This window comes from Nyctereutes procyonoides, unplaced genomic scaffold (assembly GCF_905146905.1).
Source record: "Nyctereutes procyonoides isolate TBG_1078 unplaced genomic scaffold, NYPRO_anot_genome, whole genome shotgun sequence".
NCBI classification, from domain to species: domain Eukaryota; kingdom Metazoa; phylum Chordata; class Mammalia; order Carnivora; family Canidae; genus Nyctereutes; species Nyctereutes procyonoides.
Genome location: NW_026575051.1, coordinates 64,780,727 through 64,802,966, shown reverse-complemented (window position 1 = coordinate 64,802,966; position 22,240 = coordinate 64,780,727). Strand labels below are relative to the sequence as shown.

The 22,240-nt window shown below is 41.9% G+C and overlaps 1 protein-coding gene across 1 annotated transcript in view; it reads right to left on the bottom strand.

Annotated features, from left to right (window-relative positions):
• Window positions 1-22,240, bottom strand: part of SOBP (sine oculis binding protein homolog) — a 163,545-nt gene that overhangs the window by 55,030 nt on the left and 86,275 nt on the right. Inside the window, 1 exon segment of the mRNA XM_055330696.1 lies at window positions 12,307-12,402. Coding sequence (XP_055186671.1) covers window positions 12,307-12,402 — 96 coding nt within the window.

The window sequence follows — 22,240 nt, the reverse complement described above, 5'->3', positions numbered from 1 at the left end:
AAGGAAGGGATTATTACATTCTTGTTAATGGAGGTTCTAGCCTTTTTAATCCAAACTTAAGAAACTTTCACCCTTAGTGTGTATTTTTACAGTTCAAATCACGCTGATCGCCAAATCATTCTGGATCACAAATGTTTCAAACTTCAGTGTCTTGCTTCTACTTTGACCTTGTTTTTGCCGCTGACCACAACTAGCTACTTATTCAAATAAGACTGTTATCTGAAATCTAAATTTACACGGAAATTGGCTTGAGATGAAATTTTTGCCAGTTATTTATATGAACATGGTCATGAGAACTTGGTGACCAATATTTCTGGACAGCCGTTTGCAGTCTCTTGCCTTTCCAGCTGTGAGAAGCCTTTGTCCCCATCACAGTGTGCCTGGATAGTACCAACCACCTTCTAGAAGTCTCCCCACTCCCGTCCTCCAACCTGTGAAAGCACTGCTTTCACAACAGTACTTCCCAGCTCAGGTGCCTACTACAGAGCCCTAGATCCTAAAACACCAAATGTGAAATCAGCTGCGTGTTTCTGTTTTTATTATCTGACCACAACCTACCAAGTTACCTCCTCTCCCCTCTCAGAATGATGTATGTCCGGCAGCCTCTCAACTGAACCCCGCCATGTGCTTGCTGCTCACCTCACTCATCATCACCTCCCCTCCACGATCTTCTCTTTCTCTGGGATACTCTTCTATTGTGCACCCACCTCCAACGACTAGCCCAGGACCCGCCCTCTCTGAGCATCTACTCTTGCTGACACCATCCCACCATCTCTTCCCATCTCTTAACCTCTTTACTGCATACAGAACACTTTAATATATATTTCTATTCTCTAACCAGCACACCACCCATTTGGTACTTAGCTATTCACTGGGAGTTCACTGTTCATATAAGGACAGTTTGTTTATAAACTCCTGATGAGAAAGATTCACATTTTATACGTTGTTTACACTGCAACACATGACAGCACTGGAAAAATGGAAAGACAAATGGCTTCAAAATCTGGATCACATACACACACACACACCATAACCTCCTACTCTCATATTCACTCTACTTTTTCAGATGTCTGTCCATGACACTAAAGACACTAAATTTTTTAAAAAGGCTTTAAATCTTTATAGACATGGCACTGCATTCTAGACATTGTCTTCATGCAGTGTATACAAAAGAATAATTAGAAATATAAGAGCGATTCAGACCAAATTAACCTGGAAAAATATATCCCTTGAGAAAAGGTCTTTTGGGTTTGAATTATCAGGACTGGCTGTCTCCACCCCCACAGCTCAATTTCCAACTTGGCTGATAGGATGACAGTCAGAACATTGTCTAAAAACCAAAATGTTAAGGAAAAATGAAAATAAATACTTCATTACAACTATTCTGTGTTATTTATTTTTATGTTTTCATATATAAACTTCAAATTATTATAGAAAAAATAATGCATAAATGAGATGTGTTAAATGCCACAGGCTGATAAGCACTTTTGTAATGCTCTAGTTTATTTTCATTTTCCTTTATATGTGTACCCACATTTTCACATAGGACATAACAGTTTGCCTCCATATATTGTATTTCATATATATATATGCAACAGTGTCACTTATTTTCAAAATTCAAGCTATACAGATATTTCTCTAAGCCAAAAATGGTGTTTAGTTCGTTGGGAGTGCCCTTACACAATCAGACAATTTAGAAGTTAAAAGCACCACTGATTGAACTGGGTATGTAATGGAGGTCCCCAAAGTATTTTACATTTTGTAATAATCTGGATACTTTTCATGAAGGCTTTATCCTAGCACAGTGAGCAGTATTTAAATATTGCTCTCTTCCCACCTCAGGCTTTGACACTTAAAATGTTTATATGGGTCTCCCTTCCTTGTTCACACAAATAAGTGTATAACAGATCCTCCTGTCGTATCAAGATCAGATTCAAAATTTCCATAAAAATTAAATCAAAGCATATTGAGATCTGACCTCTATAAAGCAGCGGAGTATTTCACATAATTAAGTTAAGGGTGTAACTCTACCTATCCATACAAGTTGATATCCTGAACGTGGATTATGAAACTTGAAGTGTAGGAAATGCATCCATGTGTACTCGTCTCTTTAGTAGACTGGGAACTTCTCTAGGAGATGTTGGTGATGGTGATGATGATGGATAAAGGCATCCTGATTTATAAGAAACATACTTTAGCCTAACGTAACCTACAGCATGTTCTATTGCGAAAAAGAAAGGCATCCTAGCTCTTCCACCAATGTATCTTCACAAATTTTCAAGAGAAATATTGATGGATGTGCAACCCATGGTAGAACATTAAGCAATTTTATGGAAATTAAGGGGGAAAGTTGTGCTTATTATTTTAAACCTGGCTTATCTAGGGTCTGTCTTAACTGGTTCAACATTTTGTTTGAGAAAATGAACAAAGCCATCTGTCGGCTCCACTGAAGGGAAAGCATACAGCAGTAACATGCTCAGCTGTGACAACCACAGGCCACCTCCCCATCTGAACTTGTCAGTGGCCGATGCACAATCCAGAGCCAACCGTAAGCGTTTCACTTTTATGTGAACTAGAACCAGGTGGACAGGTTATTGCACGCACTCATTTAACAAATAATCACTGAGCACCGACCTCCACAGTTCATGGAATCTATGTCATCACTGATTTTTGAGATACCATTGTAGGGAAAAACACTGCCAATTAAAAAATGACCAGTTATCAATTGTAGTATGCAATCCCATTTCTGAGATGTTACACTGTTAGGGGGGAAGTGCATTTTTCTATGCATGCGATGTGCTGTGGGCAAGTGCAGTTCTCAGAGATACGGTGAGGGAAGACCAAGCTCCTGCCTCACAGAGCTCTTGGCCAAAGGGAGCCTCATCTGGAATGAAAAGGTCTCCTCTTCTGGTTGTATGCAGCCATGAGAAGAGAGCCCTCAGGAAGACCTGACACCTGGAAGTGTGTCCAAAATACGTGATTATGAAACCTACTTCAAGCCAAATGCAGTGAGAAAATACATTCTTTTTAAAGATTCTTATTTGCCTGAATCTGTTCGTTTGCAGTTTAATCATGGGCTTTTATCTTCCTTCTTCCCTTTCAAAATTCCCTCTCACCAGTCCCCCATCACCCCCACATCCCCATCTCCAATTTCTTGCCTCCCTTATTACTCATACATGTCATTCTTCTCAACTCCAAATATTTTTCATGGCCTTTCTCTTTTTCCCCCCAAGAGACTTTGGTTAGCTTGTCCTTCCAGCCATAAGCCAAACACGTGACTGAATATGATGAATTTTCGTTCTGGCTGGTTACTTGTGCACTTTTATATCGATAATTGATATCCTATCTGATTTTTCAGATTTGTTTGATATGTGACCTAAAGTTTCTGTGAAACACCAGAGGCAAGCTTTCTTTGGTATTTTAGGTAATTGTTCAGTTCTAGCAATTAAAGCAATGAGGGAGGATATGACTGACTTTGACCCCAGGTAGCGGCCAGAAGTCTCGAAGGACATATAGGTCAGTTCACTCTGAGGAATACAACAGTACTAAAGCAAAAGAGGTCAGCCCTTTTTAAAATGGCCTTACTGATCACAAAAAGAATCTAAATCTTCAAAAGAAGACTTAGCACTTATCATACCTAATCTATGGCTGTCAGTTTTTTGAAAATAATACACTCAAATGCTTATATCAGATTGAAAAATATATTTTTTATGGTCTACCAAATTAAAAAAAATATACTTTGGTTCCTTTCCCCACAATTTATTTTGCATTGGGAATTCTCCAACATTATAGGCCTTTCTGAATAAATTCCCCTTCTGACATTCTCATAGATGTTCTTTCTGGCTTCAGAATTCTCCCAAAGAATTGTTACTATAAAGAAGCTAGAAAGAGTGATTCTGAATTAATTTCTTAATTCCTTCATTCCACCAAGATAGATCAAATATCTTCTCCAGCCCTGGGATGCAAGGGTGTAACAGACCCGGTCCCTACCCTGAGATGGCAGCAGTGTGTCTTGGCCTGAGCACAGGTCAGAGAGATACGGGTTGAACCTTGGCTCTGCACCTGCTTACTGGATCCCCTTTCCTCCCCCAGTACAAGGAACATAACATTATTAATTTTACCTTCCCTACCTAAAGTAGAAATAACAATTCTTGTTTAGCAAAGTTATGGAGAGTGAACAGTTTAAAGGAAAGTATATAAAGGACTGAGCACAGTGCTGGCATACTGGAGGCACCTCACAAAGGATGATTTCTTGTCTCCTTTCCTTAACAGGCACATCTAACTTGCTACTGCAGATATTCCCAGGTGTCAATTAAATTTTTTCCTTTAATTTCTTAGTTGCATACCTCCAAGATTAACAATTTTACTATTAAATGGTAGGGTGAGGTGAAGGGGTCTTGGATCATGAAGAGAATCTTCCCTGAGAGAAGAAATGTGTGAGAAATATCAGAAAGGGAGACAGAACATAAAGACTTCTAACTCTGGGAAATGAACTAGGGGTGGTGGAGGGGGAGGAGGGCGGGGGGTGGGGGTGAATGGGTGACGGGCACTGAGGGGTACACTTAACGGGATGAGCACTAGGTGTTATTCTGTATGTTGGTAAATTTAACACCAATAAAAATTAATTTATAAAATTAAAAAAAAAAAGAATCTTCCCTGAGAGGTATATTTAAAAAAAAAAAAAAAAAGCTTAACTCTAAGAACTATCCACATAATGTATCTTGTCCTTCTCATTGCTTACAAGGAAATTTTGTGGCTTTTGCAAGCAAATGTGCACACCCAACACTTTCAGATAATCTATGACTAGAAAATTTGGCCAAGTGGTACCCTATGACGTGCTTGAAAATAAGTAGCCTTGGAAGAAATAACATAATCATAACACAACATATGATTGAGTACCAACTGCTTGCCAAATACCATTTTAAGAACCTTATGGGTTCATTCATTTGGACATCACACCAACTCTACTGGAGAGATACTGTCCTCATTTTATAGAGGAGGACACGGACATTCTGTGACTTGCCCAAGGTCACATAGCCAATGGGTGGGATGGTGGAGATTCCTGAATCTGAACCAAACTGTCTAGCTCAAGAATCCAAGCTCAGTACAACACCATATCATATTTTGAAAGTTTTGTATTCTTCTTCAAAAAAGTATTCCAATATTGCAGTAACTCAGTCAGCAATATCTGCTATACAGCCAACAGGCATCTCTAGTGCCTTCAGCATAAATAGGCAAGTGAGTAGATATTCAAGGGTTTCTCTGAAGTTAAAATATTATATACTGGCTTCTATCCCAACCAATTGGGAAGAGACTCTAGTTAGAGAATAAAGGCAGGTACTCCCAGCATCTGCCTTAAGATTTTGTTTAAACTAATGCCACTTTCTAGCTCCATTTTATTAGTAATAAGGCTGACACTTACTGAATGTTTACTGTGTACCAGGTATACTAAGATGCATACTTTTATATATGATCCCATTTACTCCTCAAAACAACCCTATAAGGTACATACTGTGTTTATTCTCATTTTGTTGATAAAAACACTGAAGCTCAGGGCAGGCAGGAACTTGCCCAGGTTGCACAGCTGGCATCTGCAGAGCAGACACTGGGACACCCATTCTCATCCGCCACACCACACTGTCTCCCTTGGAGAACACAGGGTCCTCCATACCTCTCTCTGGCTCTAAGAACCACTGCCACATACCATGTGAGAAGTCAGCATGAAAACCAAACCATTAAAAAAAAAAAAAAAGAAAACCAAACCATTATGCCTCTGACCTTTTTGTGCAATGGCCCTGAGACTAGAAAGGCAAAGATCTCCATATCCTGGAAAAGGAAGTTTGCTGAGGATCAATCATCTCCGATCAAATCGGGGGTCCCTAGCTCCAAGAAATGTCCTTATACCAGTACAGAAGCTGGGGGACTCTAGCCCTTAGCCTAGTGGTTTCTCCCTCAAATAAAGGAACACAAAAGAGAGAGTTAAAAAAGGTTTGCATAGTTGGGGAGCGGAGGGAGATGGTCTATTGCAGTACAGAGGGTCTTTATACAGGAGAAGAAGGAGGCTCCGAACCATGAGAGCACAGCAGGAATGGAGCCAAGAGGCTGGAAAGAAAGAGAAGCAGCAAACTAGAGCAAGGTGAAACAATAGCACTTATGGAAACAGAGGGAATATGACAGCCCAAGGAGAATGCATCCCTTCTGCCCCTGTTAAAAAAGAGAGGTCTTGCTGCAGGGCATAACTGTGCCACCTCCGTTGGAACCACCCCTTGCTTAGTCTAACACTGGTCTTTTTTCTTTCTAAAAAGTTCTATTTTTCTAAAACATCTTTCAAAAAACTGTAGGAGCACAGGAATAGCCCCCGACTAACAGGATCTGGAGGGTGGGTGTAAAAATGATGGGATAGGCCAACTCTCTCTAGACAGCAACCAGTCCCTGGGGTTTTCTAGGTCATTTTACATGTTTGGGGCTGTTACAATTACTATTTCAGGAAACTGGTACACAGCATACTACATACACAAATGTCATATGATATTTAATTTGATGTGACATAAGTCCAAGTGTGTCACTGCAAATTTACATTCTTGGTGCTTTATGCTGCTCTGCTGTAACATCAAAGCAACTGTGTAACTTCAAATTGAGCCCGGGCACGAATCTGGCTTTCTGTTAAACCAAGGGTTAAGGGGAGGGTCTTTGGTTACCTATGCCTATTTTAAAAAGCTTATCAAGTTTCAAGTGAAAGGTGGCAGGTTCTATCACCCTTTGGGATGTGGGGTGGTTCTCATGAAGTCTCCATGATCTAGCAGGAAAGTCCTAGCAATAGCTAATAAATGACTCCAATCCCAGAATTGCTCCTTCCTGCTGTTCTGAGGCCAACATACACTCATGAGCTGGACTGGGTTGCAAAGAGATCTGATCTTTTAAAGAAATACATTTAGAACCAGGGGTGTGAAAGTGAAGAACTCAGGTCACCACTGGCAGTGTGGTGTGGTGTGGTTTTTACCTGAAAGGCTCTATAAACTACATCTGATTGTCCAAGACTTGTAAGGTTGTACTGGGCAGGGATGGAAGGGCACACCGCACGACCAACAGTCATTTGTTTTACGTGTACTCAGTCCTAAAGCTTCAATACCCAATTTAATCAGTGTCAATGGATTCTTTCTAGACAGAAGACTGGGGGAGCTAAAGTCTTTGCCAGAAAAGAAGCAAAAAAGCTTCTTTGCTTACAATCCTCCAGCAGAATAAAAAGGGGATGGGGTGGGTAGAGGATAAAGTGATAGATGAAGCAAGATGAAGAGTGGATCATTGTTGAAGCTAGGTGATAGGTACGTGGGAGTCCACTAATTACATCACTCTCTCTACTCTTGAGCATGTTAGTGATTATTCCATAATATATTTTTTATACACAGAAGTACTAGGAATTTCCATGAAGTAGAGCTTCTGAAGTCCAAACCTGATAGGATGGTGTCAGTAACTAAGACCTGTGCAAATGAACCAACCTGCCAGCTCACCGCCCCCCCCCACCCCCCTTATCTTTCAGGTACTCTATACTCCGGTCAACTTAGTGCCACCTGTGGATGAGTCACCTGGTCTATAGTCTCCCATCTCCTTGCCTTTGCCATGGCTATTTCCCTCTGCTTAGAATGCCCCCTTCCCTTACACCTCAGCTCCAACTATCAAAATCCAACCTATATAAGGCCTAGAGTAAAGGTATCTTCCTCCTTTGTTACGTCTCTAACTACTACATTTGGAGATAATCTCTTCTTCCTTTGTACTCTGGAACTTTGCTCGTGCTCTCTGGGGCACAGCCGTCTGTGTAATGATAACAGTCAGGAGACTAAGAAGAATCATAATAATAGATAATAATAGTAGCTAATACATACTGAATGTTACTATGCACCAGGCATTTTAAATATATCTCACGGTTAAGCCTTACTATATCTTCTGAGGTTATTACCTTTTATTATCACATATTATAGATGAAGATCTGAGATTCAGAGAGGTCTAAAAGGATCCACTGTGATGTAATACCAGGTGTGTCATCATAAACGCTAAGCCTTTGTGCTTATGATCCTTAGTGATACCACCAGAGTAATATCATATAAGTTAAAGTCTGGCTGGGCAAAATACTAATTTTCAGGATGAGAGCCCACATTCCTGATGACTACAATACTGTATATGCCTACTCTTCTTACTGAACTGTAAGCTCCTTCAGGGAAAGCACTGTGTCTTTTTCTATTTTGGGTCCCCTGAAAGCACTGTGCAATACAATTCCATGTATACAGAAGATGCTCAATAGTGTCTTGCTAATTGAACAATGTATTAATACAAAGCAGTTCCATACCAGCAGTTCTACCTAAGGACTATGTCCAACTCTTGTAATCCAACTTTTGTCTACCTTCACAAGGAAATGAGATGGACAAATCAACCCATAGAAAAACTGCCTAAGTATCTCTGCTCCCCACCATCTCGGTTCACAGGCCACAAAACTAAAATGGTTTTCATCTTCTCGCTACACTGGCCTTCTAAGTGACCAGAAAGAATTCTTCCCTGATGCTATTTTTATGTAGCCCTCCAGCGGTGGACTCCTTCCCCACCTCTGCAAAACTCCCACGCCTAACAGCCTTAGGAAAAGCCAAAGGGAGTCAGACTGTGTCTTGATGATGACTCTGGAATCTGGAATTGAGAAAAACAGGCTGATTTCCCCCTTAAGTTTCCTTTCTCTTACTTCTCCTTTCAGACTTCCTAAACCTGTTTTCTTTCCAACCCAATTACACGAGATTGTTGCTGCTGTTCTTTGTTTATATTTTGACCTCCTTCCTGAATGCAGTGATGTTCTCTGTACTGGCTTTGAGAACACCTGGGGAGTAGGCTTGGATGCCTTCAGTTCCTTCCCCCAAACCCTCTCAACATTCCTCTCCTTTTAGCTACAGGTCTTCTCCCTCCAAGGACACAGCTTCTGCTGTATTTCTGCAAGGTCTTACTCCCAACTGGCTTTTAAGAACTGAGAATGTCTGGATGATGAGATGTAAGCTCATAATATGATAAAGGTCTTCCTCTCACCATAGCTCTTAATCAAACTCCCACCAGCGATATGAGAATTGTAATAGAGGAAAAGAAGAGGAGAAAGGGCCTTCTAGTCCCAAAAGAATGAGGCAATAATGGTAAAGGGACCAGCAATGGAGGCGAAGTTTGAGGCTGAAGTTAGTCACCTGCAGTTGGCTGCAAATGTTCCCTCTTGTGGACTCCCATAAGCTGTGTCTCTGGAGTGTTAATGTGATGTGAATTTCTGTAGTTTGTTTTATTGAAAGTGATTTTCCATGGCCATAAATTCAGCTCCGCCAGCAAACTACCTTGGAGTGTGCGTACGTCTGTGCATGTGTACCTATCTATGAAGAGGTAGATGGGGTTACACTGAATTATGTTATATCAAACAGTACTCAAGCTTTATCTAATGTCACTCATCTTGACAGCCTTGCATTTTCAATATTAATAAAAAGCATAAGGAAGCTGCTGCACAATCACCAACCAAAGAATCTTGGCCACCAAGCTAAATATCTAGTCATCTGTGTTGTACATTAAGTGTGAAGGCACATATCACAGTTTGGGATTTAAATGGAAAAATCAATACCCTACAGGAATCTCCAGTTGCACAGCAGATTTTTCTATCAGCCAATGCTTTGTTTGTCAGCGCCTTTGTCAGCACACATACTTGTGCATTCCAGGCATGGATTTTGCTTTGCTTCTGTTTAGGTTGCTTAACCCTCTTCCAAGCAGCAGAGGCTGGGGGTAAGGGGGAGAGGGCAGAGACAATAAATGGTCACTAATAAAGACTGAGGCAATGTCCAATCTACCTGGCCAGGGCACTTTCTGTCAGCCCCTGTGGCCCAGAGGGTTAGCCATGTAGCCATCCGTCCTGATCATGTGGGAGCCTGGAAGTAACCTGTGGCCCTGGGTTTTCTCCCCAGAGCCACTGGCATCCCCCACAAGGTTCCTCCACTTTCTAAACCCCCCACTGCTCTTGCTGCAAGACAGTTCATAGGCTAAGAAAGCACTTTGGAGCAGGACTTGCAATCTTTTTTTCATGAATCTTTAAAAATTTGCTCTAAGCTGCACTAAGAAAACTCCAAGGACTTCCTATTTCTCTCTTAAGAATGTATAAGTCTCTTTCATATAGAAATATAACTTCTCCAGGCTTCATAACCAGCCAAACACCCCTGCTTCTCTTGCAGTTGAAAAAATTAAATTTCTCCTTGGAGAAATAAGCTTACTTGTTTTTTCTCTTTATTCTCCTTTTTCCTTTATCACAAAAAAGTATGCTGATGAAAATAAAGCATTTCTAACAGTGACTAGGAGGACAAAGATTATACCAATCTCTCAAAACTACTGCTAACACAATATCTTGTTTAAGCATAGCAATGATTAAACGTATATTTTCTCCAAAGATAGCTGGAAAAGACGTTCACATGTGCATTTTACTTCCTCCTGTAGAAACTGACCACAACCAGCACTCAAACACATTCATTTTACCAATAAATATTTTTTAAAAATCAAATACGGCACATTACTTCAAACAATTTCTCTAAAAAGAAGTAAAGACACCCGCCCCCAAAGCATTTTGACACCAAAACATAGCATAAATGGCCCCTATGGTCTTCTGTGGCATAACCATAGTTATAGGGTGAAATATTAAAAAACGGAAACGAATGAAAAAGGTTTCCCCCAAATAGGTAATGCTAGCAGGCCTGGAAGTTTAAGAGCCCTAAGATAAAATATAAGGTGAGCTAAATTTTCAGAAAAAAAAAATGCATTTATAAGCAGCGAATTTGCCTGCGGATCGGTTGGTCAAGGGACAGGACACACAGAATGAGTGGCGCTATTGTAACCATGCAGTTTGTGGAGCGGGGAAAGAAGTTTCTCACTGTCAACATCTAGCTGCTGCGGCTGGGATGGGTAAGAACTGTATTTTTCTCTCTTCTCCTGCTCTTTGGACACCTTGTTTTTTAATGAACAGTTGGTATCAGAGCTACGTCCAAAGACTTTTACATGTGGGATTTCCTAACGCCGAGCCCTGGCAAAGCTGTGCTGTGTTCGGCCAAAAAACTAAATAGAAATGAGACTACCTCAGAATGTAACAACTGAGCATCCTCGTTCTCTTTCAATGTTTTCATTTAGTTGGAGCAAATGTTTTTGCTTTAATGCAATTGAAAAGAAAAGAACATTTAGGGACAACATAGCTAGATCCCTCATAAAGCTTCATTTTCAAAAGCAGTGTTTAAATCTCTAAATAAATGACAATTCATTCTCTGTTTACTTTAGGTAAACAGAAAATGCATTGCGGAGCACTCATTTTCAAAAGCTAATCAAGAACATTAGGTCCCAACAGATTCATTTAATAGAAATATAATAGGCATTCCTGCTTGCTTTTCATCTTGTCTTGCTGTAAATGCTGAAATGAACAGCAAATTAACCCTGCGTTGGAACAGAGTCCCTGTCACAGCTGATATCCTCTGTCTCACGACTTGTAAACATCCCCGCATCCTGTCGCTGCTTTGACTTCTCCTACATAGAAAAGACGAAAGTGCCTGATGGAGTTTGGCAAGAGAGTGTGGGAATACTTGAATTCTAAAGGGAGTACTGCGTGTCAACTCTGCTATCTTTCCTAGCAGAACAAAATATTACCATGTTGTCTCCTAAAATAGTGTACAATTAGGAAGGAGGAGGAAGGGTGCCTGAATGGCTCAGACGGTTAAGCGTCTGCCTTCAGCTCAGGTCAGGATCTCAGGGTCCTGGGATCGAGCCCCGCATCGGGCTCTCTGCTCAGTGGAGAGCCTGCTTCTCCCTCTCCTTCTGCCTGCCACTCCCCCTGCTTGTGCTCTCTCTCTCTCTCTCTCTCTCTCTCTCTCTCCCTCTCTCCCTGTCAAATAAATAAATCTCTTAAAAAAAAAAAAAAGGAAGGAGGAGGAGTGGAGGTGGGATTTTTTTTTTTCCCCAAGTTACACAGATCAACTGTCTTTCTCTAGATTTTGACTTTACTAGCCATTCTCCAAATGGCTGCTTATAAACTACCATACAAAACAAGCTCATAAAGACAGGGCCATCCAAGCTCTATAATCCGATATAAAAGATTGGCAAACAATTTGAGATCTTATCATTAATATTCAGTGATATCAGAATTAGCATTTAGAACTCTATACAGAAAAACTATAAGACTTCATAAATTATGTAATAATGAACAAACCCTTTCAAAAACTGTTTTCACTGTGCTAAAGTAACATTCTAGACTTGTTGTAAGTACGTTATTCTTACAAGTAGTTCGCAGTTATTCTTGAAGGCAAGCCTTGGAGTTTCCTTAGCATAGTGCTGCTGGGGGAAATTTTCAGCATGTCCATCTTCATCTCTAGCCTGAAGGGAAATATAATGGCCTATTTAGGGACTCACAAATAATGGAAGAAAAAAAAAAGCTAAAAGCATAACAGCTCAGATCATTAAACAAACGGGAATCCAGAAATAACAACATTCTTAAGAAGTTTGTTTAAATACGCAGTACGCCTTTTAGATATCGAAATTTGGGATTTATTTTTCTTTACATAGTTTGGTTTGAACATGCAGATTCATCGTGGTGTTAATATTTTAAATTATGATATGAAGCAAACCAAAATCAAATAATTTTGTTGGAAATTACCACCACTTTGGTCTTCCAGCGACTTTCGTTGCACATTCAGGATTGTATGACATACGTACGTGTTTAAACTTTTTGGCATGCTTAAGCAATCTCTAGATAATGCAACTTTAAAAAAAATTCTAATAGCAAGGCCATAAGAAAAGCAATTTGCATTGTTATATTTTGCATTGTAATACTATCAGAGATAAACTGATTCCCCTTGATTTTTAAATAAAGATCTGAAAGGAGCAATGATCTAGTAAGAACAATGATTCTTCAATCGAATGCAGGAAAAAAATAGATTTAATTAAGAAGCTGCATTAAAAGTTACTGGTTATTTTGATCTACACTGTTAATTAAGAAAGCTGAAGTTTAAATGGAGACATTAACAGAACCCATTAGCAATACCGCTTGCATACAGTCTTCTCTTTCTAATCTCCATCGGTTTCTGGTTTGGAGTTGGAAAGAGGGAGAGGTAGGTGAGAGGAGGCGTGTCTGCAGCACACTCATTAAACCATTCATTTGGGTGACACTTGCACCCCGCTCTGCTCTCATCTCATCTTAGCCCTAACTGCTCTCCCTTTCCTGGCCTCCTGAAATTCACAGCTGAGCTGTCTCCCTCACATATGGCTTGCATATAATTATGCATATTCCATTTTGCACTGCATTAAAATGATGAGCTCCTGGCTCCCTGCCAGCCGATTTTTAAAAAGCCCAAGTGAAGTAGGAAAAAGGAGAGAAACACAGGGAGAGCCGCACAGGAAGCAGCAGGTAGTTCTGTCTGCTGTCTCTTTAGATAAAATGTATGTCTGGCACCACGGGAACAGCTGAGAACTACCTGTTGTGATGTATGGATTGAGGGGGAGAAAACAATGAGTATACGTCCGTGGCACAGCGATGACGGCACTTGTGTATTGTTTCTCCTTTGGTGGAGTGGAATTAGCCCGCTGACAAGTCTCGCTCCGAGCTCCTCCGCTAGACTAGGGATTGTCACTTTAGAACGGATCCGTGCTTGGTACACTTTAGGATGTAGAGCTTGTTTTTTGATAAAGGCTTCTGCTACTTATTGCAGGGAGGGAACCGGATGGAATCTGGACGCGGAATGTCATGATGGCAGTAATGTGTGGGTTACGAGAATTTGGTGGGAGAAGACGTTGCTCTGTTTTGGTTTCATTTTTGAAATTCATGAACATCTCTGGGATCAGATGCCTTTTTATTACACCTCCCCCCCCAACCCCTGCCAAATCAGAGTAAGATAAAGATGCAGTTCCAGGATTGGACTACATGTGACGGTAAGTGTAAGCACTGTCCATGTCCAGTGGTTATCCAGGCACTGAAACCAGTGATGTTCCTTCCTTCTCATGGTGTCAAACTCTAAGCTGTAACTACATCAGAGTTTGAGCTATTACAGTCTTCGATGGGGCCCACTTTACAGTGGAGTGTATAAATAAAAGGCAGCTGGAGGAAAAACAATAGGCTGTCCATGGGTAGCAACAATGTTAGATTCTTTGATTCTTTGTAAGTGCATTTTAAGCCATTCTGCAAGGTCTCTTGAAGGCAGGGGATTTCGTCTACTTCATCCTTCTTACTCTGTCATGCCCAGTGCCTTACTTTTAGTTAGTACTTAACAAACACTGAAGCGATGGGGGGAAAAAAAATGGATAGTAACTAGACCCTACCATAAACAACTCTGCAGAAAATGCCACCTCAAAATATGCTAAACTTGGTGGTAGGTTTATTATATTCCTGATGCACTAAGATACATATGCTTGGAAACACGCTTAGCATATAGTTTACGAGGGCTACTATTTACATATATGTCTATATTCAATATATATGTATCTTGTGTATAAATATTCATAAGGTGGAATATGTTTATTATGCATGTACTATGTGTACACATTCATACACACCAGATGCCTGGGGATATTTTCAACATTGGTGGCAAAAATACATCCATTCCACTTACATATAAGGTGATCACAATGCTTTTTGTGTTTTTAAAGGACAAAAAAAAAAAATTCCCATTGTCTAAGATTTGAAGGCGCTTCCTCTCAAAGGAGCTAAAGACTTCATATAAAGCCTATTAATTTATGGGGCTGAACAAAGCAGCAGTGGAAGAGAAAGCAGAGGGAGACTGGGAGAATTGGAAGTGAAGAGAGAAAGCCAGAAATTTGCTTTATTGAGCCGTGTATTTGCCTCTGCATCAATCTCCAGGGCCCTCGGAATGGTCTGCCTCTCACAGTCAACCTGATTCCAGAGTCTAAGACATTCCAGCCTCCAGCCATTTGCTGCGTTTCCACCACATGCCACAGAGCTGGAAAGCACACAACATGTAAGGAGACCCAGCACCATCCCCCTCACGTGTGTGTGCATACACAAGCACTCACCCACCTCCTGCCAAAGTAACTCCTTTTGCATTCTGAAGGGGGTTTTTTTTTAGGGTAAAGTTTAAAATTACTATTCCTAGACTAAGTGAAATTAAGTGCATTCATCGAAGGCAGTAGTTCTCTACTCCCACTGCATACTAGAATCATCTGGGGTGGCTTTTTAACATTGGAGCTCGTCCTCCCCCTCCTGCACCACCTTTCTAAGACTCTGATTGAACTGGTCCAGGATGGGGCCTGGGCATGGTGTTTTTTAAAAAAGCTCAGGTGATTGTGTTGGCCAAGTGGGGCTGAGATACACCAATCCAAGGAGCATGCCCAGAAGAGGGGTATGGAGAGAAGGCCCTTGGCAGAGTGTTGGCAAGATGTCCTCTAACCATGTCCCAGACCTTATTGGGCTGAACTGCTATGCAACACTAAGAGGATGTAGGACATGGCCTCTGAGATGGGTCTAACTCTAAAGATCCGAGAGATGACATGACTAGCTGCTTGCAGGCAATAAAAAAAAAAAAAAAAAAAAAAAAAAAAAGGAAGGAAGGAAGGAAGGAAGGAAGGAAGGAAGGAAAAAAATCCTTATTTTAGTTGCATGCATGACAAATAATCTTGCAGGAACTACTAGATCAGCTCCTCCAAAGGTCATTCTGAACCTCTCTAATCAAGTCAAAAATCCCCACGTGCCCTTAGACTTGACACAGGTACAACTTTATGCCGGTTGGTGTGATTTCTGTCTCTCCTCCCCCAGGACTGCAGGCTTCCTCAGGGCAGGGGGGTGCCTGGTTCCTCACCACTGCACCGGCAGCCCCAGCCCCAGCCCGGTGCATGGGAAGTATTCTGTGGGAATGAGCCCTGTTTCCACGCCTAGCAACTCACTGGCCATGTTAGACAACATCCTGGGAACCTTCTTACCCCACATGTAGAATAATTTTAGAACATTTTATAACCCGTTTTATATTGAAGCCAGTGCCTTTTCTGCCTCTGCACAGCAGACAATAGCCTATCAAGGCAGGCAGGCCGACCGAGAGAGCCCACAACCCCTGCAGGGAGGGGTGTGCAAACCCTGCAGAGATTCAGAATCTCCAGTCACGGTAATAACACGAAGCAGAACGACTTTTAGCTGGTTTTATTATTGTTCCGAAATTCTCCACAGACAATGAGTTCTCTAACTGCCTGTCTTGGGGCCGACCACCCCACTGCTGGCTCTTGGCATTTCCTGGGGCTAGGAGACCTGTGTTGATGTCTGACTTTGTTCTGGAGTGACCAGTTCTGACAGAAGGAATGCCAAGATACATGATGAACTAACTCTCTCCATGTGTCTTATTCTCAACAGCTTTATTCTGACTAATACGCTGGATATGTATGCCAACTATGGGAAAAAGCAAATGGGAAGCTTTTTGTTTTTTTTGTTTTTTTTTTTTCACATTTTACTACAAAATGTGATTGTCAGACCAAAGGTGCATTTTTTTAATCTATTATTCTAAGAAGGCTTCACTTCTTGCCATAAAAATCAAAATAAAATCCTTCAATTAAACTGCAGAAGGTAAAACTCCTTCATTTAAACTGCAAGGGGATTTCCCCATCTTGCTGACAGTCATGCATCCATTTTCATGTTGTGCCTACCATTTGAATAAATATTAGATTATGTGAGAAATTTAGACTAATTGCCTCTCTACTTCAAAAATCTCTGGCTTACACAAACTTCGTATTACCTCTCTTTCCCTGTGAATCATCACTAATTCACTTTTTTCATTTTGATTCTTACATACAGCAATCTTTAGTTCTCTTTCAAAGGAATCACTTCTTCCTTTGGGCCAAAGCTTCCTATGTCATGTGCATATGCAAGCAAGCTCAGCAATTTTTTTTTCTCCTCTGGAGGACTCCCTTAGAAAATGTGGAACATTCTAAAAACAGCTCCACAGGCCTACCCCAGAAAAGCGAGATGTTTCTGAGTCAACAAAAAGGTTAACACTGCTGCCATTTAAGTGGAGAGATAACTAGGCTTCCCAGTTAATACCTCCTTGTGATGAATGGGAGTTTACACCTCTGCACCACTGTGATTTCAGAATTTCTTCTGAAAGCAAAAGAAAGTTCTGCCTGGAACCAGAGCCTGGGAGCGCACAGTGGAGCCTCCAGACTCAGCCTTCCAGTGCTGCAGCAGATGTAGCACCTGTCAGCTCGCACATGTGGTGTTGTTACCAGACTTGAGAACATCAAAAATAGTGCAGCTCAAACTTGTGGGAGTGCAGAGAAAAACTCATATTTTAGAACTCGTTTTGTGAACCAGAAGAAATAGAATTTCTTTTCACAATTCAAGATAAAAACACCAGGACACCACCTCTGAAAACTCTTAGAATTTCATTTTGTGATGTCCCGTTTCTGGTCTCTCCTTTCCTGAGTTCGAGGTCTACATACGTTTCTCTTGAGGAAGCTCAGAGATGATTAAACTGTAACCATCACACGTGGCCATTCAGTGGGCTGTGAACATCTTTATGAACTTGATTATAGGTCAGCCTGGTTTCTAGGCCCCTCGGTGGAGTTCAGCCAGTGCTGGCCCCGGGCCAGAATGACACAGGGAGGCCCACGGAGTGGCTCCTGCTTCCAGTGAGTTATGGCCCGGGTGTGCTCATCCCGGTGGCCTAACTCCTCATGGATGAATGCCCAGTTCCCCTCAACTGGATTCCTGTCCTTTACCCCCATCTTCACCTTGTAAAACTAGATTTCACCTGTCCTCCTGACTTCTAGAAAATTCTTCTACACCTTTTAGGCATTCATTCAGAACAGAGCTCCTTTAGGAAACCATTCCCGACCTCTTCCTCCTGGTCCTAATCTGGGCTCTGTACCCGTGCGTGTGTGTGCGTGTGTGTGTGTGTGTGTGTGTGTGTGTGTGTATCTCCATTCCATCCATTGCCCTATGACCATCTACATGTTTATCTTCCCCACTAATCTGTCAGGTCCTTGAGAGCAGAAATTGTGTTCTATTCAGCTGCAAATCTCTAGAGCCTCATCTACTGCCTGGCACAGGATAAAGGCTCCATAAATGGGGAGTGAGTGAGTAAGTGTGTGTGTGAAGGAGCTCCGATCCTGCAACCCTGGCAAATGGACATTCTGTCTTGTACTCTGATCCCCAGAGGTGAGTGTCCTGCCCCTGAGTCATCTCCATACCTGAATCTCAGCCAGACCCTCTGATCACACCTGCCTCCCCCATGGACCTTCACTGTCTATTCCATATCCTCTGCCCAACGCCTGCCCCTCCCACCTGGTTAGACACTAGAATCTTAGCCTCACTGCAGAGCCTGCACTTCATTTGGACTCTGGCCAATAATCATTTTGTCCACATGTTTCTCTCCTCTGCCTCCCACTCTAACCTCTGGTCATTGCCTAACAAATTTTCATCCCTAGAAGTCCATTCCCAGATTAACCAACCTGATGCCTTGCTCCCTGTTCTGATACCTCATCTAGTCATAGTGTCCCAAGTCAGTCTGGGACTCCTCGGTGTAACTCATCTTGGTTATGACTCAAATCTTCCCTACCAGACTGGAAACTGCTTATGGGAAAATGTCCGAAGTCCCCATGCTCAGCAGAGTACCTTGTACAACAAAGAATCCTGTAAGTATATGCTGAGTGGATTTATTAACCCTTTGCTCTTCCTTAAGCCAAGACCCAGGAGTGTTCTGTTTCTCTCCGCCCTGAGTTCCCTGCCTCTATAAATGGATCGCCTTAAGTAAGAGTTGTTTCTATGCAAATTCAAGTCAGTGAACATCAGATTCCAGAGAATTGCACGGCTCGTGGACAGAATTGTGTGCGCATGCAGCTTGGGTAGAGAGCTTTCTCTTGCACAGAGGACTCCCGCCTGGCATCAGGCTCCCTGCTCTGGAGACACCCCAGGCACCCAGAAACATCAATCTCTGGACCCAGGCATCTGTTCAATTCATTTTAGTACTAATTTTTGCATCAGGATCCCTTGCCCTCCCTTTCATTAGCTTGTCATCAAAGATTGACTATGGGATTCCTGCAGTGGTGCTGTTTTACTTTGTTCTTTTAACAAAATGTATTTAAATTCCTATTTAGCAAGTAGGCCAAGGGAGAAGCTGTTTCCCCAGTGAAGTTCCTTCTATTTCTCTATCCTCCATACCTGCCAGGCTCCTATGACAGCTCCCACATCTCTGATGGATGAGATGAACTTATTTGCTGCGGCTCTTTTTTCACTCAATGCAAACCTTTATATATATCATAAATTTTTAATATCCAATTTGGAGTCTTCAAAGAATAACGGTAACAAATAAGCAACATGAAGATAATGGGAATCGAATCATGTTTATGGCCTCCATGAGCATCTCCTTAAACGATGTCGGGTCAGAGCCACTCAGAGCTGTGAGTGTGTGAGGCTAGCAGGCTGAGCTCATGCCTGATTAATGGCTGCCCTTACTCGGGGGCCCTAATGGATTGCATGACAGTTACGGCAACAGATTCCACATCAGCCTGAAATACAGCTACCCTGCGAGCTAAAATATATCATGCTCGTCCCAGCATATTACAGCTGTGTCCAGAATAATCAGAGCAGTTGCTAAGTGGTTCTGAAAATCCCTGTTTTGGCTTTTCATTTTAAAAATCTATTTTTCCTTTATTGGACAGGACTGCTGGATTTATCTTGCACTGCTTTTTGTCAGGTCACCTGAGCGTCTTTGGTAAGAACTGTTTTATCGAAGTGGTCCACAGGTACAGCCCGGCATCTGGGGCACGCGGCCCTCTTTTGTATTCTCTGCTAAAGCCACTCCACCATCACATCCCAAGCAGCTTCTGCTTATCCCAGGCCCCTTGATCCATGGTGGGTTATCCCAGCTTCTTGAAGGCTCCCTTGCCCCCACTTCCTGCCTCCGCCCACCAACTAACTGCCTTTTGGCTTTTTCATGCACTATTCATTTGTATTTATTACCCAGGGTCGTGTGAGGGGAAACAAAAGGCAGGCAATTCCAATTTGTTACTCGTTGGCACCTACAAAATACTCAAATAATTGCCCTAATCTTGGCATTTCAGGTGGTCCTTTTATTCCTTTTCTCTAAAATCACTAAGCAGAAGGGGCTGGACTCTAGTCTTTATATATAGACCTCAGGATGGACCTAAGAAATTAGAGAAAATGTGAAGCAGGCAAGGACCCCATGTGTAAGACTAGGAAAGGATCCAGACGTAATGGAGGAGATTTACTACCTGCAGGAAGTCTCCCTCGAAATAACCTGGCCTCAGATGGGAATAGGAAACACACAGAACCAGATGAAGATACTGCTCTGGATATTACTGAAGATTCGTAGTAATGGCTAATATCCCTACAGCTATTATATACGCCTCAGACACCATTCCAAGTGCTTCATATGCATTAACCCATTTAACACACACGCCTGTACATATACCCAAACCAAACAAAACCTTATGAGCAGGGACTGTCATTGTCTGCATCTCACATATGAAGAAACAAGAGCACAGAGAGATGATGGGAGTGCGCACAAAGTCACACAGCTAACAAGAGGTGGAATCGGGATTCAAACCCAGACAATCTGTCTCTACGGCTCCTATTCTATCTGATAATCTGCTACCTCTCTGCCAGTGGTTTAAAAAAAAAATCAGTGTGAAATAACTTGAAAATACTGATGTCATTAAGCTAAAATATATATTATTAATTCATCAAGGGAGGTTTTCATAATCCTCTGATTTTCTTGGGTTTTCTTTTTTTTTTATTTTTATTTATTTATGATAGAGAGAGAGAGAGGCAGAGACACAGGCAGAGGGAGAAGCAGGCTCCACGCACCGGGAGCCCGACATGGGACTCGATCCCGGGTCTCCAGGATCGCGCCCTGGGCCAAAGGCAGGCACCAAACCGCTGCGCCACCCAGGGATCCCTTCTTGGGTTTTCAATTCCAAGATCATATACTCCAAGGAAACTAGGAAAAGAGAGTGTTTAAGAACAAACACAACTGAAGAAGATGGGGTGGTCTGCAAAGAGCTTGGGTAAAAAAAGAAGCAAGAGCAAACATGAGTCAGTAAGTCTCTGGCACAGCCTGGGGGAGATGCTACTTCAAAATTTATAAAACTAATCCTTAAAACAAACCAACCTCTTTGACCGAATTCTTATTAAACAACATTTGGATCATTGATTATGACACCTAAGTCCATTAATTCCAGAAGGACATGTCCTACAGAGCTCACTCAACTATTTAGGTCCTTTAGCCATTTCCTTTGTGAATTTCTAAAAGCATTATTAGTATTATCATATTATTTTTTATTAATCCCATAAATGATGATGTGCAGACTATAAAGGACATTGTGTGTTTTATCTCATTAAGTCCTGGCCCTCCACTATATAAAGGCGGATTGTGGCTTTGGTTAACATGAGTCAGTTCATCAAAGCAGTGGAGACTTTTGGATGAACTGGCGAAATTGAGTCACTGGACTTGCCTAGTTGAGAAACAGGCCTGGACTGTGGTGATTCTTCAAGGGTGGGGTTGTGGGGAGCCAGAGGCCTCTGTTCAATACCACAACTGGGAAAAATTGAGAGAGAGCAATAGTAATGCAGCCTCTGTCAGGTTGATGGCTAATTAGCTCAGCGGGTGAGAAGACAATACAAGAGGCTTGGAGTCACATCCTGGGACAGTTAGCTTGCTCTGTGTCACAGAACATACCCTTCATCACGAACCTGCCACATCACATGTATATGGGTCTTAGCAAAGGGGAGACAGACACTGGGAAACGTGCAAGAGCATGTGGATGAATCAATGCGTATCTCTCACTACTACTAGAGGAAACAAATCAAAGGGCATATCCGGGTGATGGTGGTCCTGGACAGCTATGAGTCACGAACTGAAACAATTGTATCCTTGAATCAATTTCCAATTCTGAGATCAAAGACTATAAATTCTAAATTAGCAGCAATACTTGTCAAAGACCATGATGTCACAATTATTATCCATAATAAAGGTTCAATGCTCAAACCAACTTTTCTTTTTCTCTTACCAGCAACCACAACCACAGAATAGCCATAATGACGATCCAGATCAACAGGGCTGCCTACATTTTCTCTGCATGGTTCACCTGGGCCTCAATCTACCCCATCTCCTGGGTGCCCACCAACCTGTAAAGTGGGCCTGCAGATGCCCCATGTGTTCTGCATTCTCATCACTGGTTCCCTATCAGCTCGGGCTTCAAG